The sequence below is a fragment of the Ovis canadensis genome, chromosome 8 (assembly GCF_042477335.2).
Source record: "Ovis canadensis isolate MfBH-ARS-UI-01 breed Bighorn chromosome 8, ARS-UI_OviCan_v2, whole genome shotgun sequence".
NCBI classification, from domain to species: domain Eukaryota; kingdom Metazoa; phylum Chordata; class Mammalia; order Artiodactyla; family Bovidae; genus Ovis; species Ovis canadensis.
In genome coordinates this window covers 10,692,041-10,712,266 of record NC_091252.1, presented here as the reverse complement: position 1 = coordinate 10,712,266, position 20,226 = coordinate 10,692,041, and the positions used below count along the sequence as shown (strand labels likewise).

Below are 20,226 nucleotides of genomic sequence, written 5' to 3'. Positions count from 1 at the left end.
AGGGCCCATGCTTCCCAACAAGGGAAGCCACTGAAATAAGAAGCCCACTCACCCCAAGTACAGAGTAGCCCCTGCTGCCCAAAACTAGAGAAAGCCCGTGTTCAGCAATGAAGACTCAGTGTAGCCAAAAATAAAATAAATAATTTTTTTAATGTCCTGGGCTCCTATATCTGGAGTTAGTCTCCACCAGGGAGCTTTTCTTGATCGCCTCTCCCCATATTGGATTAGATGCCCTTCTTTCTCAAATATCCTGTGTATAACTCAGTCACTTTACTCAATATACTATAACCATCTGCTTTGTGTTAATAACCTGGAACAGACTATGAAGCCTTTGTGGGTACTGCACTTAATCAGCATCCTTTCAAGGTCTGTTGAATGAATGTACATATTAATAAATGAACACATTGATTTTTGTCCCCAAGCTGGTTCTTATGGGGGGCTCATCAGATTAGACTCAGTTATCTCACAGCATCTCCTGCAAGAAATTCAGAACCTTCAGACTACATTGAGGAGGCACAGCCATCAGCCAAGTGACCCATGAAGTAACTTAACTCTCTGCACTGCATTTGGAAGAAATATGAATGTCTGGGAGTGGAAGAAAACAGTCATTACAGAAAACTGAAGAAAATATGGGAGAAAAAGGCTTCTTTCCATTGTCATTTAAATTGTTCCAACAAATCAATAAATCATCTAGTAACTGAGTGGTGATAGTGTGCTTTGTACCAGATGAGGTTTTCCCAGGATGTTTATAAGATGTGACATGCAAATCTAGAAGGAAATTATTTTACTGTTCCAGGGGTTTAAAAAGCAGAAATAAGTTTTGGCATTCTCAACATGTGGTCATTAGCAATCGGGCCATACCAATTTTCACAAGTTTAGTATTTTTTTATAAAACATTTTTATAAAATATACAATCAAGAATATAGAAGATTCTGATATACTTTAAATGAATAATAATTCTGAGAATCAGTAGCCATTTATGCTATAGATAACAAAGATGCCAACAGGAACACTTTCATTAGTCCAGAAAATGTTTTTGCAAACTTTTTCTATAAAGGGCAAAGCAGTAAATATTTTAGCCTTTGCAAGCCATATGGTCCCTCTTACAACTTCTCAACCCTACTGGTGCAATGCAAAACAGCCAGAGGCAACACAAACAAAAGAGACTGGCTGTGTGCCAACAAAACTTTATTTACAGAAACAGGTGTTGGGCTGCTGACCTCTGGTCTAAAAACTAAAGTTTATTTCCATTTTGTTCTGTTATTTCTAGCTGAACTCAACTAAATTTGACTAAATCAAACTAAAAACATGAAGCAAAAAACAATCCTAGACCTTTTGTAGGAGGTAAAATTCCATTTACTTAACTCTCCTTCACTTTCAAAGCAGTTGTGTCCAACTCTTTGTGACCCCGTGGACTGTAGCCCACCAGGCTTTTCTGTCCATGGGATTCTTCAGGCAACAATACTGGACTAGACTGCCGTGCCCTCTTCCAGGGGATGTTCCCAACCCAGGGATCGAATTCGCATCTCTCATGTCTCCAGCATTGGCAGGTGGGTTCTTTACCATTAGCACCACCTGAGAATCCCTTCAAAGCAACAATCTGCTTCAAAATAAGTTTTAAATATTTATTCTAGTTCGTGAAACAGCTTGTGCTCATTCACTCTACCAGCAACCAGAGAGATAAGCTGATCTGAAGGCTTAAATACTTGGGCAGCATATCTTCTAAGCAGACATCTTTCCAGGAAAAATAAGAAAAAAATAGAACTCATTGAGGTCTTCAGAGCTCTGCTTTCCTTAATACGGTCACTGTTTCCAGGGAGAAAGCACTCCCTTAGGAAACCCGCTCTTCAGCACACATGTTCATCTGTATTACATGTGAGCCCATCTCAGTTTGATTTCTAAACAATTTCTAAAACAGAATGGAAAAGAAGAACCCGGAGGTACTCTCAAGTAATCTCTGGAATTCTTTATCCCTTTATCCCTACATCAATAGTTCATGGTGATGGTGTATATTATGGAAATCAATCAAATGAAAGGGGAAAGACAGAAAACAGACTATTTTTACTACCTTCCTAAAAAATCTGCTATGACTACAGAGCAAATTGGAGACACATGAATTACTAAGACCTGCTATTCCAGTTACTGATTTCCCTTCTCTAACCATGAAGCCATCCAACTGCTATAAGAGGGTTTTTATTTTTTAACAAACCTCAAAAAATATGGCACACTACCTGACTGCTTAAAGATGTATATTTTTAAAAACTGCAGGTCAGCTTCTTTCAACTCACTGCTGGAATAAAAAGAAATGCCAGAAACAGAATTAAAGGGTTGGATGGACTCCTTTTGGTTGCACATTTATGTGCATTTATGAACATGTTAATCTTGCAAAAATCTGCTTTAGCATTGATCTCCAGTGTCTGGATTTAATTTTTATTTAAAGATTAAAAAGGCACTAAAAGCTTTTACATCCACATAAAACAGGTTGCTAAAATGGAACTATTTCAGACTCAGTTTTGGCTCTGCCCCCCAAGATGGCAGAGGCCAAATATAGCCACATTCCCAAGCCCAGGAATGTGTAAGACTAGCAGGCAGGACTTGCAAAGAAGGGCTCCAAAAACTGGTTTTGCAGCTCTTCACCAAAAGAAAATCAACCCAAAAGGAATTTTAAGAGAAAGTTTCTGATGTGCTAGGAGTCTCACACACCCTACCCCCAGGGATCAGGTGGGAATTGCTCGCCCCTCACTTCAAGTCTAAGGAAAAGGGCTTCAGTTGGACAACCCAGAGAGCTGGATGCCTGCCCCTGGGAGCGACCTCAAGCCGCAGCGGTCAGGCACTTGACATGCCCAAAAATCCTAGAAAGAAAAATACTGCACTGACCCGCTGCACAGAAGGCTGAGCTGGAAGAGGGTGCTGTGCTGAGTTTCAGGGAGCAAAGAAAACAGGAGCTTTTCCCCTCAACTGAACTGACTCGTTTGAAAAGACCCTGATGCTGGGAAAGATTGAAGGTGGGAGGAGAAGGGGACGACAGAGGATGAGATGGTTGGATGGCATCACTGACTCAATAGACATGAGTTTGAGCAAGCTCCGGGAGTTGTTGATAGACAGGGAGGCCTGGCATGAGGCAGTCCATGGGGTCGCAAAGAGTCGGACACAACTGAGCAACCGAACTGAACTGAATGTGCAAAAAAAGGAGAGCAGCATGAGGCTGCTTCTATCCTGATCAAAACCAGCCTCCAGAGGCCTAAAGGCAACCCCAGGAGATGCAGCCAGAGGTGTACCGCAGACAGCCAGGAGCTGAAGATGTAGCTGTTAGGACAGAGCCAGCTGGAGGAGATAGTCAAAAGCACGGAAGACAGTTTGGATGAGAGACCTCCCAGCAATGGTAGGGGGGTAATGCTCCAAAGAACCCACAAAAGAGCGCTAGGAAGAAAAGGTGTTCGTTTTAAATGCCTGCCAAGCCCAGAAAGCTCTGATACCAGCTGACCACACTAGTACTTTAAAACCATATTAAACTTTTTATAGAATAAATATTGGGCTGCCCAGGTGACGCTAGTGATGAAGAACCCACCTGCCAATGCAGGAGGTCTAAGAGACTCAGGTTCGATCCTTGGGTCGGGAAGATCCCCTGGAGGAGGGCATGGCAACCCACTCCAGTATTCTTGCCTGGAGAATCCCATGGACAGAAGAGCCTAGTGGGCTACAGTCCATGGGGTCACAAAGAGTCAGACAGGACTAAAGTGACTAAGAAGCACACGCACACAGAATGAACGTTAGCAAATTCATATGTCTCACCCTTACACATATGAGTTTTTTATCCCTCACCTCTCTTCCCTCCACCTGATTTAATCCTGCAGGAGTGCAATGTATCCTCATGAATGAGAGACAGGAGGCCAGAGCAGACAAGACCCGAGGTGAGAAAAGAGGGCTGGATATATTAATTACTGAATGCAGAATTTTGTGTGCATACATGAAACCAAAAATGACAGGACCTCTTATTACCAAAGAATAACCAGGAAAGTGGTGGGATTTCCCCCCATTTCAGGCAATGTGCATATCTGTCATTTCTCTAAGAAAGACAATATACATCTCTTGATGCTTTTGTGATTTACTAGCTTTTTAAGTTCTTTGCTAATTATCTGGTAAAAATCAAAGAGGGGGCAAGAAAAGATATTACATGACTACTGTTCTATAGGTAATTAAGGCTAAGATCTTCCCAGGTGGCTCCAGTGGTAAAGAACGTGCCTGCCAATGCAGGAGACATAAGAGACATGGGTTTGATCTCTGGGTCAGGATGATCCCCTGGAGAAGGGAATGGCAACCCACTCCAGTACTCTTGCCTGGAGAATTCCATGGACAGAGGAGCCTGGCGGGCTACAGTCCATGGGGTTGCAAAAAGTCGGACATGACTGAAGCAACTTAGCAAGATCATCATCATTAGGAATATTAGTAGGGATCTGAATAAAGCTAAAAATAGAGAAATTTCCTGTTGTATATATTAGGTGGGGAAAAACACAAGTCAGTAAACATCTAAACATGATAAGACACAGTTCCTACTTTCAGATAGGGTCAGGGAAGTTTAGTCAAGGAAAGCTTCATTTAAGATTGCAAAGAGCTCAGGCTTCCCTGGTGGTCTAGTGGTTAAGAATCCGCCTGCCAACCCAGAGAACACAGGTTCAATCCCTGATCCTGGAAGATCCCACATGCCACAGAGCAACGAAGCCCGTGCACCACAGCTACTGAGCCCGCATGCCCTAGAGCCTGTGCCTTGCCACAGGAGAAGCCAGGCAATGAGACGCCCACCCACCGCAGCCTGAGAGAAGCCCCTCCCTCTGCAATTAGGGAGAGCCCGTGGGCAGCAATGAAGACCCAGCGTAGTCAATAAACAAATAAACCTTTTTTAAAAAGAATGAATGCAAAAAACTCTAGACTGAGGAGTCATGAGACTGTGGCCAAGTCATTCTAACTATCAATTCCAGTTCCCTCAGCTATAAAGTAGAGGATTTTGATCAGAGAACTTGCAAGCCTCTTCACACCTTAAAATTCCACGTGTCAACTGGATGGAGGTGGAGTGACTGCAGGGCAGAGAGGGGGCCAGTGGGGTGGATGGGGGTGGAGCAAGGATGAGAGCTAGGGGACAGGCTGCAAAGCTGGCAGCAGGCCCTGTGGGGCAGGAGCCTTGCGGGTGTGAGACCCAGTCCTGCAAGAAGTGAGCTCCCTTACTGAGTTTATGACTAATCCCTCTATCCAAAACTTATACCCTTTCTTGTCCCCTCTGACCTCAAGCCTGTGCTAGCTGAAGGCTAATCAACCAGAGTCAGATGACTAAAATCATGGTGGTTGTTGATAACATCATTGCTGTACTAAAACTGATGTTGTGGACATCGTCATTAACACACAAACTCAGGCTATTTCTCCGGGGCAAAATGAGCTCACAGATGCCTGAACCATGGATCACGGGGCCAGAGAACTGTAAACCAGAGACATCCTGACCCTCAAAACTGCAAATAAAGAAACGTCACAAGATGACCATTAATCTCAGCCTCTTTGTTCTTTTCCTTAAGAAATGCCCCAATTCACAGACCCAGCTGGAGTGGCTTAGAGCCCTGCAATAAACTTTTCTGCAAACACCATCCACAGCAACGAAAGATCCCACAGGAAGCAATGAAGATCTTGTGAGCAACAATGAAGAACCAATGCAGCCTAATTAATTAATTAATTAATCTTCTTATAGATTCACAGACGTAGAAAGCAAACTTACGCCTACCAAATGGGAAGGAGGCAGTGGAAAAATTAGGAGTTCAGAGTTAACAGATATACACTACTATATATATGATAGATAAGCAACAAGGACCTACTGCACAGCACAGGGAACTATATTCAATATATTGTAATAACCTATAATAAAAGAATGTGAAAAAGAATAGATACAGGTGTGCATAACTGAATCACCGTGCTAACACCTGACATTAACACAGCATTGTAAATCAGCTCTATTTCCATTTTTTAAAAAAGAGATGCAATTCTTAAAAAAAAAGAAATTAACAGCAAGAACTAAAAAAAAATGTAATCTTATGGCTTATAACATCAAGTTTATACAGTCTGCTAGGTGACAGCAAGCTAATCCTCAATCAATACACTAATGGATATTACATAGGCCCTACCAGGCAACCTATATGCTGTAACATGAGTCTCCTGGACCCAAACCCTCAATCCAAAGCACAAAGCCCTGCCTGCAGTGGTCGGAATCTGAGATCTTTTGGAAACAACCCAACTTCTGAGGAAGTGACATGTGTGACTCAAAAATCATGTGAGACAGGTGGGCATCCACCCCACCACTGCATCCAGCCAGCCCTGGTTTTTTAAATACTTATTTTTTATTTATCTATTTGGCTTCTCCAGGTCTTAGCTGCAGAACATGGGATCTAGTTCCCTGACCAGGAATCAAACCCAGGTCCCCTATATCGGGAGCACGGAGTCTTAGCCACAGCGGAACACCAGGGAAGTCCCAGCCATTCCCGTTGGCATCTGCATTCAAACAAAAAGGCAGCCATCTCAAAACAGCAATCACTGCACATATTAAACAGTTCACTGTTATAGAGCTGAAAGTATCAGGAAACCTCACTTCCAGTCCTGACCCTACCATAATACCACCTGAGTTCAAACAAGTCACTTAGATTCTTTTTCCATCAAAAGAGGAGATGGATCTAAGTAAGAGTTTCACTAAGATCCTCTGCAGCACTAAAGCCCTGTGAGATGTGCTGACGGGCTTCTCAGACCCCATTTCACTGAGGATCAGGACATGCTAAAATCTGATCCCAAAGTTTTCTGACTGAAGAGAGTGGTCGGTAAGAGACCATGTGAGAGGACGGGCATCCCGGGAGTAGCTTCTAAAGAAAGAACAAAACAAGGAGCTCCTCACATCAATAGCCTGGAGCCAGAATTTAATAAAATGCACACCCCTGAGGACTGACAATAGCAGATCAAACGACCCAATAAAGTCACAGGAATAAAACAGCACAGAACTTGTGTGTGTGCATCTTGAATTTCACATGAGACTGGGATATTCAGCTCTCAACTGAAATCTTTTTTAGTCTTCAAATCAGAAAGTGCAGAATATTAATCTAAAAGGTCTGTTTCCTACTGGTCTGTTCAGTTCAGTTCAGTCGCTCAGTCGTGTCCGACTCTTTGGGACCCCATGAATCGCAGCACGCCAGGCCTCCCTGTCCATCACCAACTCCCAGAGTTCACTCAGACTCACGTCCATCGAGTCAGTGATGCCATCCAGCCATCTCATCCTCTGTCGTCCCCTTCTCCTCCTGCCCCCAATCCCTCCCAGCATCAGAGTCTTTGCCAATGAGTCAACTCTTCGCATGAGGTGGCCAAAGTACTGGAGTTCCAGCTTCAGCATCATTCCTTCCAAAGAAATCCCGGGGCTGATCTCCTTCAGAATGGACTGGTTGGATCTCCTTGCAGTCCAAGGGACTCTCAAGAGTCTTCTCCAACACCACAGTTCAAAAGCATCAATTTTTCGGTGCTCAGCTTTCTTCACAGTCCAACTCTCACATCCATACATGATCAATGGAAAAACCATAGCCTTGACTAGACGGACCTTGGTAAAGTAATGTCTCTGCTTTTTAATATGCTGTCTAGGTTGGTCATAACTTTCCTTCCAAGGAGTAAGCATCTTTGGTGCATCAAATACAGCAACTATGTACATACCCTCAAAATGAACATACATGAACATATCTCTACTAAGTTGTAGTCTCATGTAGAAGAGTGGAACTATAAGTCAAAGAACTTCACAAAGGATAATGACCAGTAGCAACAGTCCAGGAGAAACTGTTCATTCACTCCATTCATTCATCCATTCTGTCATCCTACAAGCATAAATGAGCTACTACAACAGGACAGAATAAAAGTGAAAATTAATCATATGGAAATCCTGTCTAATGGAAGCAACCCAAGTACCCATTATCAGACGATTGGCTTAGGAAGATATGAGATAGATAGATATATGTGTGTTTATATACATATATATATATATATATATATATATATATATAATGGAATATTACTTGGCCATAAAAAAAGAATGAATCACTACCATTTCCAATAACATGAACAAATGTAGGGAATTTTACATTAGTTAAATAGGTCAGAGAAAGATAAATACTATGATATACTGTATGTGGAATCAATAATAATACAAATTAATCTATATACAAAACAGAAACACATTCATAAACAGAAAACAAACGTATTATTACCAAAGGAGAGAGGGATGGGGTAAGAGACAAATTAGGAATATGGGGTTAACAGATACAAACTATCAATACTATACATAAAACAGAGAAGCTGCAAGGATTTATAACACAGGAAATTTTACCCAATATCTTGTAATAACCTGTAATGGAATATAATCTGAAAAAAGACAAATCACTATGCTATATACATATGAAATTAACATAATACTGTAAATCAACTATACTTCAATTAAAGAAAAGAACTTGAGTCTTCAAGGAGCTCACAGTTACTAAATTGTGACTCACAGTCTATTAAATAAAGCAGTCATATTTTGTAAAACTACACTGATCAAAGTTTGGAAAGATGAAACAAATTCTGGAAATTGATGGTGGTATTTTTACAACGATGTGAATGTACTTGATGCTTGATGCTACTGAACTATACACTTAAAATGGCTAAAACAGCAGATTTTATGTTATCAACACCTTACACAAGAAAAAAAAGGGAGAGAGGGAAAAAAAAAACTACATGAGTAAATGCTGCAGTATAAATATTGTGTAAAGCACCCAGGGAAGAATGGAGAATGAAGTGCTTGCCTTTGCCAGTTGATACTCTAAAATATCAAAATTCTAAAACTGACTCCTCCTTCCTTTTTTCACTGCACATGCAAGCAAGAACTTAAGATCTTCTGCCCATCAAAAGCAGCCTTCCTTCAAGCAGAGCTGGCAAAAGGATTTTGGAAGCCACACCCACAATCCAGAGAGAATATACTATTAGGTGACCTGTCACAGGGGGTCCATGCCTTGTTCATTTGTCATCACCAGCCAGAAGGGATCACCAGATGCTACTTGTAGAGTGTTTCAAATTCAACAAGTGTCAAACAAAGATGTGCTTTCTTGCAAACGACAATGGCTCTAAAAACATCTTGAGAGCAGTAGCAAACTCACCAGAGAACAGTTGAGCAGAAAGATAAGCAGAGGTAGAAAGAGAAGGAGAACCTGAAAGGCTGTAAGAAGCCAGGCGGTGCCCCGTTACCTGACCTTCCAGAGCAACCAGCTCAGGAGAAAGGAGGTATCATTGTTATCAACAAAGGAACGCTTCTGTGCAGGCTGCTTTTGAATTACACAACAACTTTACACCCACAGACTAGCACACAGGGCTCAAAAAACAGTGATCCCAGGCCTTGGGGCTACCGTGCTTTCTGCCTTTTGCTTCTTATCTGCTAGCCCAGAGCTGGCCGAAGATCAAAACAAGGGCTGAGAAACTGCAGCCAGCTACAGACCAAAGAGATTACGAGGTCATCTGGCTCAGGGGTTCCAGTGCCAGCTGTGCCTCCAAATCTCCAGGGAGGCTGTTGAAGAAACCCAGTGTGCCCCCTCAGACCTGCGTTAGAAGTCTAGGCTGCCAGAGGGCTGTGCAGAGCTACTCGCCGGCTTGGGGAGGTAAGCAGCCCAGTCTCACCACCAGGGCACTCAAAGAAGAAGTCAGGGGCTGGCCTTCCCCAGGACCTGATACTGCCTCCCGTTGGAAGACAGAAACTGAAGAGGCTGAGCTGCGGGCGTGGAGCAGCACTTCTCAAACCACAGCCCTGAAAACAGACAGGATTTCCTAGAGTGCTAATGCTGCTGCTGCTTAGCCACTCAGTCGTGTCTGACTCTTTGCAACCCCATGGACTGTAGCCCACCAGGCTCCTCTGTCCATGGGATTTCCCAGGCAAGAATACTGGAGTGGACTGCCATGCCCTCCTCCAGGGGATCTTCCTGACTCAGAGATTGAACCCAGGTCTAAAATGCAGATCCCTAGATCCCTGCCAGCAGTGCGGACTAGCGATCTAGAGGTGGGGTCTGGGCTGTATAACCTGAACAAGAGCTGCTGTCAGCAGATGCTTAGGCACGCGAGCACTTGGGAACCACTGCTAAGTTTCAGCAGCGGGAACCACACCAACCTCTCTGGGAGGGAAGACAGGTTGTCTCCCCCTTCCCCTGAGGAAAGAGGGCACAGAGCTATGACATCCAGTAGCGGGGCTCTCTCCGAGACTCTGCCCTTCCTCCGGGTCCTCAGAGGACTGTCACCGATACCTGGAACTCTGGGCCAGTACAGGAACTCTATGCTGAGTACAGGGAGAAGGCCGTTTGGCGAGATCCCTCCTACCTCCTAAAAGCCTGGTGTTCAGACACCAACACCAGCCTCCAGAACCTCTAATACTGCCTTATGGGGGACTTCCCTGATGATCCATGCGCCCAATGCAGGGGGCCGGGTTCAACCCTAGGTCAGGGAACTAGACCCCACATGCCACAACGAAGACCTGGCATAGCCAAATCAATAATTTTTCTTTTTAAAGCAGAGGCGGCATCTCCTGGTCTCTCAAATGTATTAAAAAAAGAAGAGGAGAAAGCTCTAAAACTGCCTTCTAGTAACCTGGAATAACAATTTACAATCACAGATGTCAGAAAATTGGCATCTAAATCTGGAATATACATACAACAGAAGGTTATTCATCATTAAAAAGGAAATTCTGACACACACGGTAACACGGATGAACTGTGAAGACATTAAATTAAGTGGGTTAAAGTCACAAAAAGACAAATACTGCCTGAGTCCACTTATAAGAGGTACTCAGAGGAGTCAAAACTATAGAGACAGGAAGAGGAACGGTGGGTACCTGGGGCTGAGAGGGGGGAAATGGGCAGTTACTGGTTAATACGCACTGACTTTCAGTTTTGCAAGATGAGTAAACTTCTGGAGATGGACGGTGGTGACAGTTACACAACACTGTGAATGTATTTAATACCACTGAACTGTACACTTCAAAACACTTAAGACAGTAAATCTCCTGTTATATGTATTTTACTACACATACACACACACACACAAATAGGGAGCAAATAAAAAATTTTGCAACTACTTGGGAGAACTAAGGATACCAGTCAAAAGATAAAGCAGTTGGAGAAATACCACAAAATATTCAAGTACAAGCAATTCCTAACTTTCAGAACAAATTATCTTCCCAGGATAGTTAGGAAGTTTGGGATAGACATATACATGCCACTATATTTAAAAAGTAGGACCCACAAGGTCCTACTGTACAGGACAGCGAACTCTGGTCAATGTTACATGGCAGCCTGGATGGGAGGGGAATTTGGGGGAGAATGGATACATGTATATGTCACCTGGGAGGGGTATTACACCTGGGAGGAGCACCTCTGAGGGGAGAGCCTGGTGCTCCAGGAAATTAAGGAAAACCTGATGGAAAAGGCCGGGGGAGGGGGAAGGGAGCAAAGTGTGGGACAGCTGGGCGGGACGGGGATTGTTCTCAGGAGCAGCACAGTCCCCAGTGCAGCCAAGAACTACTCTCATCCAATGCAACTATGCAAATTAAGTATACGCATAAATATCAGGCAACAAAATCAGCTTTCTAACTAAATCTTACTAATTTTAAGAGGGTTTAAAAATAATAATCGTCAAGACTTGCTTTACAATACTGCCACTCTGATTATCTGCACATCACTACAAATCAAAGCTCTGGGAAGTCCTGTATTTTTAATACATTGTCCTTCACTAGCAATACTAAGATCATGCCATATTTTTTCTAGAGACAAAAACGGAGTTTCAAAACACTCTCCCGAAACTAGGTATTTTCTCCTCCCAAAGATTTATACCAAGAATGGTCATTGCCTTGAAAAAATTTTGTTTAAATAATAAATATATTTACTCTATAATCATTATTCACAGCTAAAAGGAAAAGAATTTAATAATAAGCAACAGAGTCTTTGAATGCTGTGCAGGAGTCAAGGAAAGATAAAAAACCAGAGACCAAAGCTTGGGTTGGGTTGCTTCCCCTAACATTTCTTTGACTATACTGACCTCTGGTGGCCATTGGAGGGCTCTTTTGTTTTTTTGGACTGGACTGAGTGACTTTTTTTTAATAACGGAGTCTACTTTCCCTTGGATTTCCCTGGTAGTTCAGTGGTAAAGAATTCGCCTGCCAATGCAGGAGACACGGGTTGGATTCCTGGGTCGGAAAGATCCCCTGGAGAAGCAAATTGCAACCCACTCTAGTATTCTTACCTGGGAAATCCCACGGAGGATTTGGTGAGCTTGGCAGGCTACACTTCATGGGGTTGCAAAAGAGTGGGTCATGACTTAGTGACTAAACACTTTGTGTGCCTTAACATTGTTATCACCTAGGGGAATCCTTTCACAATGTCTATGCATATTAAATCATCACGCTGTACACTAAATATTCTATAATTTTGTTTGCCAATTATATCTCAATAAAGCTAGAAGGAAAACACATCTTAACACCAATAACAAGTTCCTAATGAATATGCCTGTCTTCAGAAGGATAAAGATGTTTATAGAATGTGGAAAGGGGGCATTACATTTAGTAATGTCTTGAACATTATTAGTTCAAGACCAATGACTGTCATATAGTTTTCATGCATCCACATAACAAGCACACACTGACTTCCACCTTGTGCAAAAGCACTGTGCTGTGTCTCAAAGATACAGGGAAACAAGCCTCTGCCTGTCAGGTCCTGCCAACCGAGTGCCAGGAATGGACCAGGAGACACACAGCATGCTACGCAAACGTCCCCAGGGGCCAGGCCATCATAGACGATGCCTGAGGATAAATGCCAGGAGCCAGAAAAACAGCAGCAAAGTGGCTTTCCAGCCAGAGGGAGCAGGAAGGCTCTGGGACAGAACAGACTGGCCAGTTTAGGAAACTTAGGGGATAATACAGCTAAAGCATAGTATTCAAGAGTGAGAGCAGCCCTTAACAAGGCCAAAGAGGTAGGCAAGGACAAGATTTTGTGAATGTTTTCTAATTTTTCAAGCACTTAAATTTCCTTAAGAACATTTACCTTTTTTTTTTTTTGCTAGTAAATCAATAACACAGGTCAAGTCCCCCCCAAAAAAAGAAACTGCTGCATGAGAAACCCAACTGGGGTGACAGAGAATAAAGTCCTAACGCTCTAAAACTCACCCTGTGCTTCCTAACCGTCAGCTCCGTCCTCCTGCACCTGCTCGAGCCCCTGTGCTCTCCCCCAGCCCCCAGGCCCCAGCGCTCTCCTCCACCCTCCCACCCGCTACGTGAAACCTCCACATGAGAACCCAGGTCTCACGAAACACCCTGTCCTCCTCTACAAGTTCGGCGTCTGTGCCACCCGGAGCTCTCCGCCCCGCTCTCCGCCCCTAACTCCCTGCGTGCTTTCTCGTTTCCTCTGCAGCACAGCCTCGCCACCAGCCGAGCGTGCACGTCATCCCCACGCAGACGCTCCAAAACCATGTGCTGACTAAGGGGACTTAGTTCTGCTTTTCAGACGTGGCCCCCCAAAAAAAATTCTAACTAAAGGAAATCTGTTTTCATTTTTTATTCATTAAGTACTTGGTATTTTTCCCTCAGCTCACATGCTAATGAATGATTATTCCTTCTAATAAGGTGGTTCTCGGATGGAGAATGTGTGTGTTAGTAACTCAGTCATGTCTGACTCTTCTGTGACCCCATGGACTTTAGCCTGCCAGGCTCCTCTGTCCATGGAATTCTCCAGGCAAGAAGACTAGAGTGGGCAGCCTTTCCCTTCTCCAGGGAATCTTTCCAATCCAGGGATTGAACCCAGGTCTCCTGCATTGCAGGCAGATTCTTTACCATCTGAGCCACCAGGGAAGCCCTCTCCAAAGGAGAAGGGAGAGGGTATTTTTCAAAGGAGACACTTGTCCGTAGACATCTCTGTTTGTCACGACCTGGAGTGGGGAGAAGCTACTGGCAGTTAGCAGGTAGAGATCAGAGATGCTGCTAAACGTCCAACAGTGCACAAGCCACCTCCGCAACAAGGAATTTTTTACTGTAACGTCAAAAGTGAAAAACTCTGTTCTAATAGGATTATTTTTTAAAGCTCCTATTTGTCAATTTATATATATTTTAATAAACTCCAAAAACAAACCAGAAAATATTCAATGACTTTTCAAACACCACAGAGTGATGCTCCAGAGAAAACCTGAGGCAGAGACACGGATGGCGTTCCAGTGCCCCTGTGCCTCAGATCTCAGAGCAGGGGAGCTGGCAGGAAACACAGGAAGTTGATGGAAGAGCCGGCAGAAAGAAGGCTGGGGAAAGAAGACCGATGTGGCTGTCTAAGGTCACTGGAGACTTTTTTTTTTTTTTTGCATTGGGGTATAGCTATGACAAACCTAGACAATGTATTAAAAAGCAGAAACATCACTTTGCCAACAAAGGTCCATATAGTCAAAACTATATTCTTTCCAGTAGTTATGTACAGATGTGAGAGTTGGACCATAAAGAAGGCTGAACATCAAAGAACTGATGCTTTCAAACTGTGGTGCTGGAGAAGACTCTTGAGAGTCCCTTGGGCAGCAAGGAGATCCAACCAGTCCATCCTAAAGGAAATCAATCCTAAATATTCATTGGAAGGACTGATGCTGAAGCTGAAGCTCCAGTACTTTGCCACCTGATGAGAAGGGTCGACTCACTGGAAAAGACTCTGATGCTGGGAAAGATTGAAGGCGGGAGGAGAAGGGGACGGCAGAGGATAAGATGGTTGGATGGCATCACCGACTCGATGGACATGAACTTGGGAAAACCCCAGGAGATAGTGAAGGACAAGAAAGCCTGGGGTGCTGCAGTCCATGGGGTCGCAAAGTTAGACACGACTTAGCAAATGAACAACAACACTAGTTGATTAAAAATGTTGTGATAGCTTCAAGTGAACAGTGAAGGGACTCAGCCATGCATGCATATGTATCCATTCTCCCTCAAATTCCCCTCCCACCCAGGCTGCCACATGACACTGAGCAGAGTTCCCTGTGCTATCCAGTAGGTCCTTATTGGTTATCCATTTTAAATACAGCAGTGTACATGTCCATCCCAAACTCCCTAACTATCCCTTCCCCCCATCCTTCCCCGCTCCAGCAACCACAAGTTCATTCTCTAAGTCTCAGGTCAATACCATTTTTAAAACAAAGATAAAGTAGATTAGACAAATCTCTCATCAGGAGTCATCATTCTGACATAAGATTTGCCAAATCATAGCTACGTACTCATTACTTAGTTTTAAAATACTCGATGCATGCAATAACTAAGTACAATAAACAACATTTAATCAGTTTTATACTAAAATGTGAAATGTTTTAACCTTCAAATGTTACATAAAAAGAACATGATTAAAACTCCAATATGTTACACGACAGGCTAACCCACTGATAACAGCAAATTAAAAATCAATCACTTAAATTATCTAGATACCCATACTAATATTTTTTCTGTTCACTGAAATAAATGACTTTAGAGATCTTTTCCCCACCAGATTTATTTAAAACATTTTAACTTTCCCTTCCCCCACCTACAAAATGTATGTATACTCACATTCACTTGAACTTGGATGGACCAGTCACCAAGTATTGGATGGGAAGATAACTGGAAAGTTTTGGAAACAACTCCGAGATCACTTTTTTCTGACAACCACTGTTGGATCAAATTTGACTTGGGATCCTACAATGAAAAACCATGCATGTTAACTATATAAAACCCACCATGGACATGGGGATCCTACCTGGTTAGGAATAAGGGCCCCCAGTACCCCCAGGCACATGCGGAGTAGGGGAGCTCTTGGAAATGCCAGCTCTATATTGGGCAAACTCCGGGAGATGGTGAGGGACAGGGAAGCCTGACGTGCTATAGTCCCTGGGGTTGCAAAGACTCGGCCACAACTTGGCAACTGAACAACAAAAATACTACCAAAAAGGCAAATAAAAGTTAATTATTTCATCATAGTCTCCTGAGAATATTTTTATTCTGCTCTACCTTTTAATTCTTGGTGCCGTATTTCCTTCCACATGAAACACTATAACACATCCATCTCCAAACCCATGCTGCTGCTCTTGCTGTAGAAGAAAATCTCATTGTGGGGATAAGAGGCCCCATGTGTCTGGCACTCAGCCTTCTTACAACTACTCACACATCATTCAATCACTATGATTCTCCTCCAGAGTAGGATTACCCTCACATGATAGCTGAGAAAAGTAGCCCCCAGAGAGGTTAGATAAGCCCTCAACTGCAAACAGCTGGTCTGATATCAAGGCACCAACACATGATGAAATTGAGGCTTCGAACCTATGTGTCCTTTGATTCAACAAAAGTATGTCATGAAAGTGCTTAACCAGGAGGATGCATGAAAAGCATCCTGAGTCTTCCCAGGCTCTTCCAGACCACGCCCCCATGCACAACATCCATCCAATCCAACCCCAGCCCTGTCCCTTTAACATCTCTGCGATTTGTCTCCCTTCCATCCTCACGTTCAGCCACCATTTTCTACCTATTGCAGCTCATCTCTCTCCCCCAGTCTTGCCCCTCCAATGCATCTTCCCCACTGCCAAACACAAACCTGAGGCTGAGGCACAGTGGCTGAAACACCCGGCACAGTTCCTGGCATGCAACAGTGAATAAACACCGGCTATGATCATAATACTAGACCACCAAGGAACGACAGCTTCTATTTGCCTACACAGTGAGAGCTACACTCCTTGCATAGTTTGTTATTGTGTAGCCGCTAACTCACGTCCAGCTGTTCTGTAACCTCATGGACCGTAGCCCACCAGGCTCCTCCGTCCATGGGATTTCCCAGCCAAGAATATTGGAGCAGGTTGCTATTTCCTCCTCCAGGGGATCTTTCTGACCCAGGGACTGAATATGAACCTACTGCTTGGCAGGCTGATCCACCAGGGAAGCCCCTGCACAGTTTACAGGGCTCAGTAAGCTGACCCCATCTACTGTTCAAGGCACATCTTCCTCCCAACACACAGATTTGATTGTAATTTGCTCCAAATGCCAGTGTACCTAAGCCTCTACAAATTGCTGCATGGAAGGCCCTCACTTCTTGTCCAGCTGCTGAAATGAGCTCCAAATTCTCTTCCTTCTCCACAGGCCTCCAACAGGCAGAAGCCACCACTTCCTGGAGAAACCTCAGGATGTCTGGAGTTCACCCCTCTTGACACGTTATTAGTGCTCAAAGCTCTCATTCATTATCTAGGTTTTTTGGTGCTTTTGTCATTGTTACTTTGGGTTTGGTATTTCTTTGTTCCCTGGACTATGAACTCCTGGCAGTAGGGATCAAATATTTCTCCATTCTTAATTTCTATCCTCTAACTCAAGGTGGTGTTTCGGTCAGAAGAAATCTCTCTCCTCCAGCAGGAACGAGTGTGAAAGTCAGGGTGAAAACAATGCTGACCACTGAGTAAGCGGTCTAGTAAGGCAGAAACCAACTGTTAAAAGCACAGACCACAAGCAGGTCAAGAATCAGAAGGTCACCATGCTTGGCAAGCCCTGGAGCAGGCACTGCAATCAGAGCTGGCTCTCCCACCCACTGCCACGGCATGACACCCAGAGCTCAAAGGATCAAAAATGAAAAGCTAATAAATACATGCTGTCGAATAATTAAGGAAATGCAAGTGAAAACAATGAAAGGCCATTTTTCTTCTGTCACACTGACAAAAAGAAAAAATAATTCACAGGGTTGCATAAAATGTAGGCAAAGAAACGCATACAGTCCACTGATGTATTACTTTGGCGAAGGTACCCATTTTTCCCACAGCCCTATAAACAAAGGAAACCCACACTGAAGGCTTTGATGACCTAGAGGACTGAGGGGGTTGGGTGTGAATGAGACAAATCCCTCTCATTTCCCAGGCCGGTCTAAGTCCTGGGCATGTCACCAACCAGGAAGACACGGAGAACGGAGAAAGGCCAGAGGTCCTTCCAGGGCACACGAGGATCTGAACAGGCGCACCACAGCAGAGCATTTGCACATGGTCACCTCCTGTTGGGACACACACAGCACAGCGCAGTGTGATGTGAGCAGTGCCCCTGCCGCAGACGGAACAGTCATGTGGCTAGAGACGGAGGGAAAGTGGTCCCCCGCACTCTCTGAGTCGCCTCCGCACAGTTCGGGCTCTCCGTCAGCTTCCTCTGCACAGCACAGTGCCTGCTGCCTGTGCCACACCCTCTCAAGCAATAAACTAACCCTGGCTAGAGAAGGCAAGGATCTCTGCCACTCTCCGGAGTCCCGGATTACGCACAAGGTGGCTCAGTGGCGAAGGATCCGCCTACCAGTGAAGGAGACAAAGGTTTGATCCCTGAGCCGGGAAGATCCCCTGGAGAAGGAAATGGCAGCCCAACCCACTACAGAATTCTTGCCTGGAAAACTCCATGGACAGAAGAGCCTGGCAGACTACAGTGCCTGGGGTCGCAAACAGTCGGATGTGACTGAGCACAGCACACACACGTTAAGCGTCTGGCATGTAGAATTAAAGACTTAAAGAATTAAAGACTTAATTAAAGAATTAAAGTCACTGAAATGTGGCGGCCCCTCCTCTGGCCAAGGATGAGGTTCTGGGTTTGCCACCACTGCTCCAGGCCAGAGCGTCAGAGCACAGCCACAGATGGGATGGACCCCAGGCCAGCCGCCGTGCCCACAAGACCATCCACCTGTACCAGAAGCAACAAGCTCATGAAGAAGGGCAGCAGGGTAGAAAACACCGAGCCAGTGACCACCACACTGTCATGCTCCGTCGCCTCAGTCGTGTCTGACTCTTTGCGACCCCATGGACTGCAGCCCTCCAGGCTCAGAGCTCTGTCCATGGAGTTCTCCAGGCAAGAGTACTGGAGTGGGTAGCCATTCCCTTCCCCGGCGGATTTTACCGACCCAGGGATCAAACCCACGTCTCCTGTATTGCAGGCGGATTCTTTACCCATTGAGCCACCTGGGAAGCCCCCAGTCACTGTTGAAACACTTATATTTCCATTGTGTAAGGACAAACTGGCTGCAGGCGGCCAGAATTAGGAGAAAGCAGCTTATATTACCATAAACAGGCCCCTGAAGCCCCTTTGCTTCCTGAGAAAGCCAGTCATTAGATCAGGGGAAATAACCAATGATCCCAGAAAAACACCGAAGTGCCTGAATATGCTATGATGGTCAGTATTTTAGGTACATCCTACAGTGAGTCGTTCTCGGCTGGGCAACACGGGCCCCCAACAGTTGTAGATCCAAGATGCATTCTCCACACTCGCCTGCAGGGAGTGCTGTGCTAGCAAGTACAACTTGGTTCACATCAGGGGCTCTCACTACACTAAAGACCTACTTTTTTCTGGGAAATTTCTCCAAGAAAGATGTAGGAAATATCACAGTCTGATGAACTGGGCCCAAAGGACGGTTTTCAGAAGGAGGAGGGCAGGGTCCCAAACGCCGTGGGTTCCTGGTAGAATTTCAGTCTAAATTTTCCTCCCCAAAGCTTCCCTTGTGGCTCAGCCGGTTAAGAATCTTCCTGCAATACGGAAGACCTGGGTTCGATCCCTGGGTTGGGAAGACCCCCTGGAGGAGGGAAAGGCTACCCACTCCAGTATTCTGGCCTGGAGAATTCCATGGACTATACAGTCCATGGGGTCGCAAAGAGTTGGACACAACTGAGCGACTTTCACTTCACTTGACCGAGGGAGCCACCCATCAGCCAGGCCGGCAGGATCCCTCGGAACCAGAAGCAGTAAGAAGAAGGTCTCTCCATGCATTTCTGGGAAAGACTAATGTGTCAGGTCAAGTCCAAACTCTGAGAGAGGGGCCAAACGAATCCACAAAACAGCATCAGCAGGGTTCCTTCTGAGTTAACGCCTAGAACAGACCATTTATCCAGGGCTGACTTTTACTCAATTGAGACAGTAAACACGCAGATCTAATGCAAACAGCCAGACACAGGCAGACACTCGCTTCCGACTCCTCCTTTTACACGGAGCATTCGGTATTTGTGGGCAAAGGAAGATGGACAGTATGAATGGCATCCATAAACACCATTCAGAGAGTTATATGCATTTAGACATGCTGTTCACTATGGTGACCTGCTTTACTCCAACACAGCAAAGGCAGAAATTCACAGAGCTGCAAATTCTGAAATAATACCACTGCCACTCAAGAAATA

The 20,226-nt window shown here is 44.6% G+C and overlaps 1 protein-coding gene across 2 annotated transcripts in view; it reads right to left on the bottom strand.

The window, feature by feature from the left end:
- Positions 1-20,226, bottom strand: part of CD109 (CD109 molecule) — a 133,617-nt gene that overhangs the window by 81,734 nt on the left and 31,657 nt on the right. For both annotated transcript variants that reach the window (XM_069598016.1, XM_069598017.1), the window contains exon 5: positions 15,629-15,754. In XM_069598016.1, the coding sequence (XP_069454117.1) occupies positions 15,629-15,754 (126 nt within the window). The remainder of the gene's footprint in view (positions 1-15,628; positions 15,755-20,226) is intronic.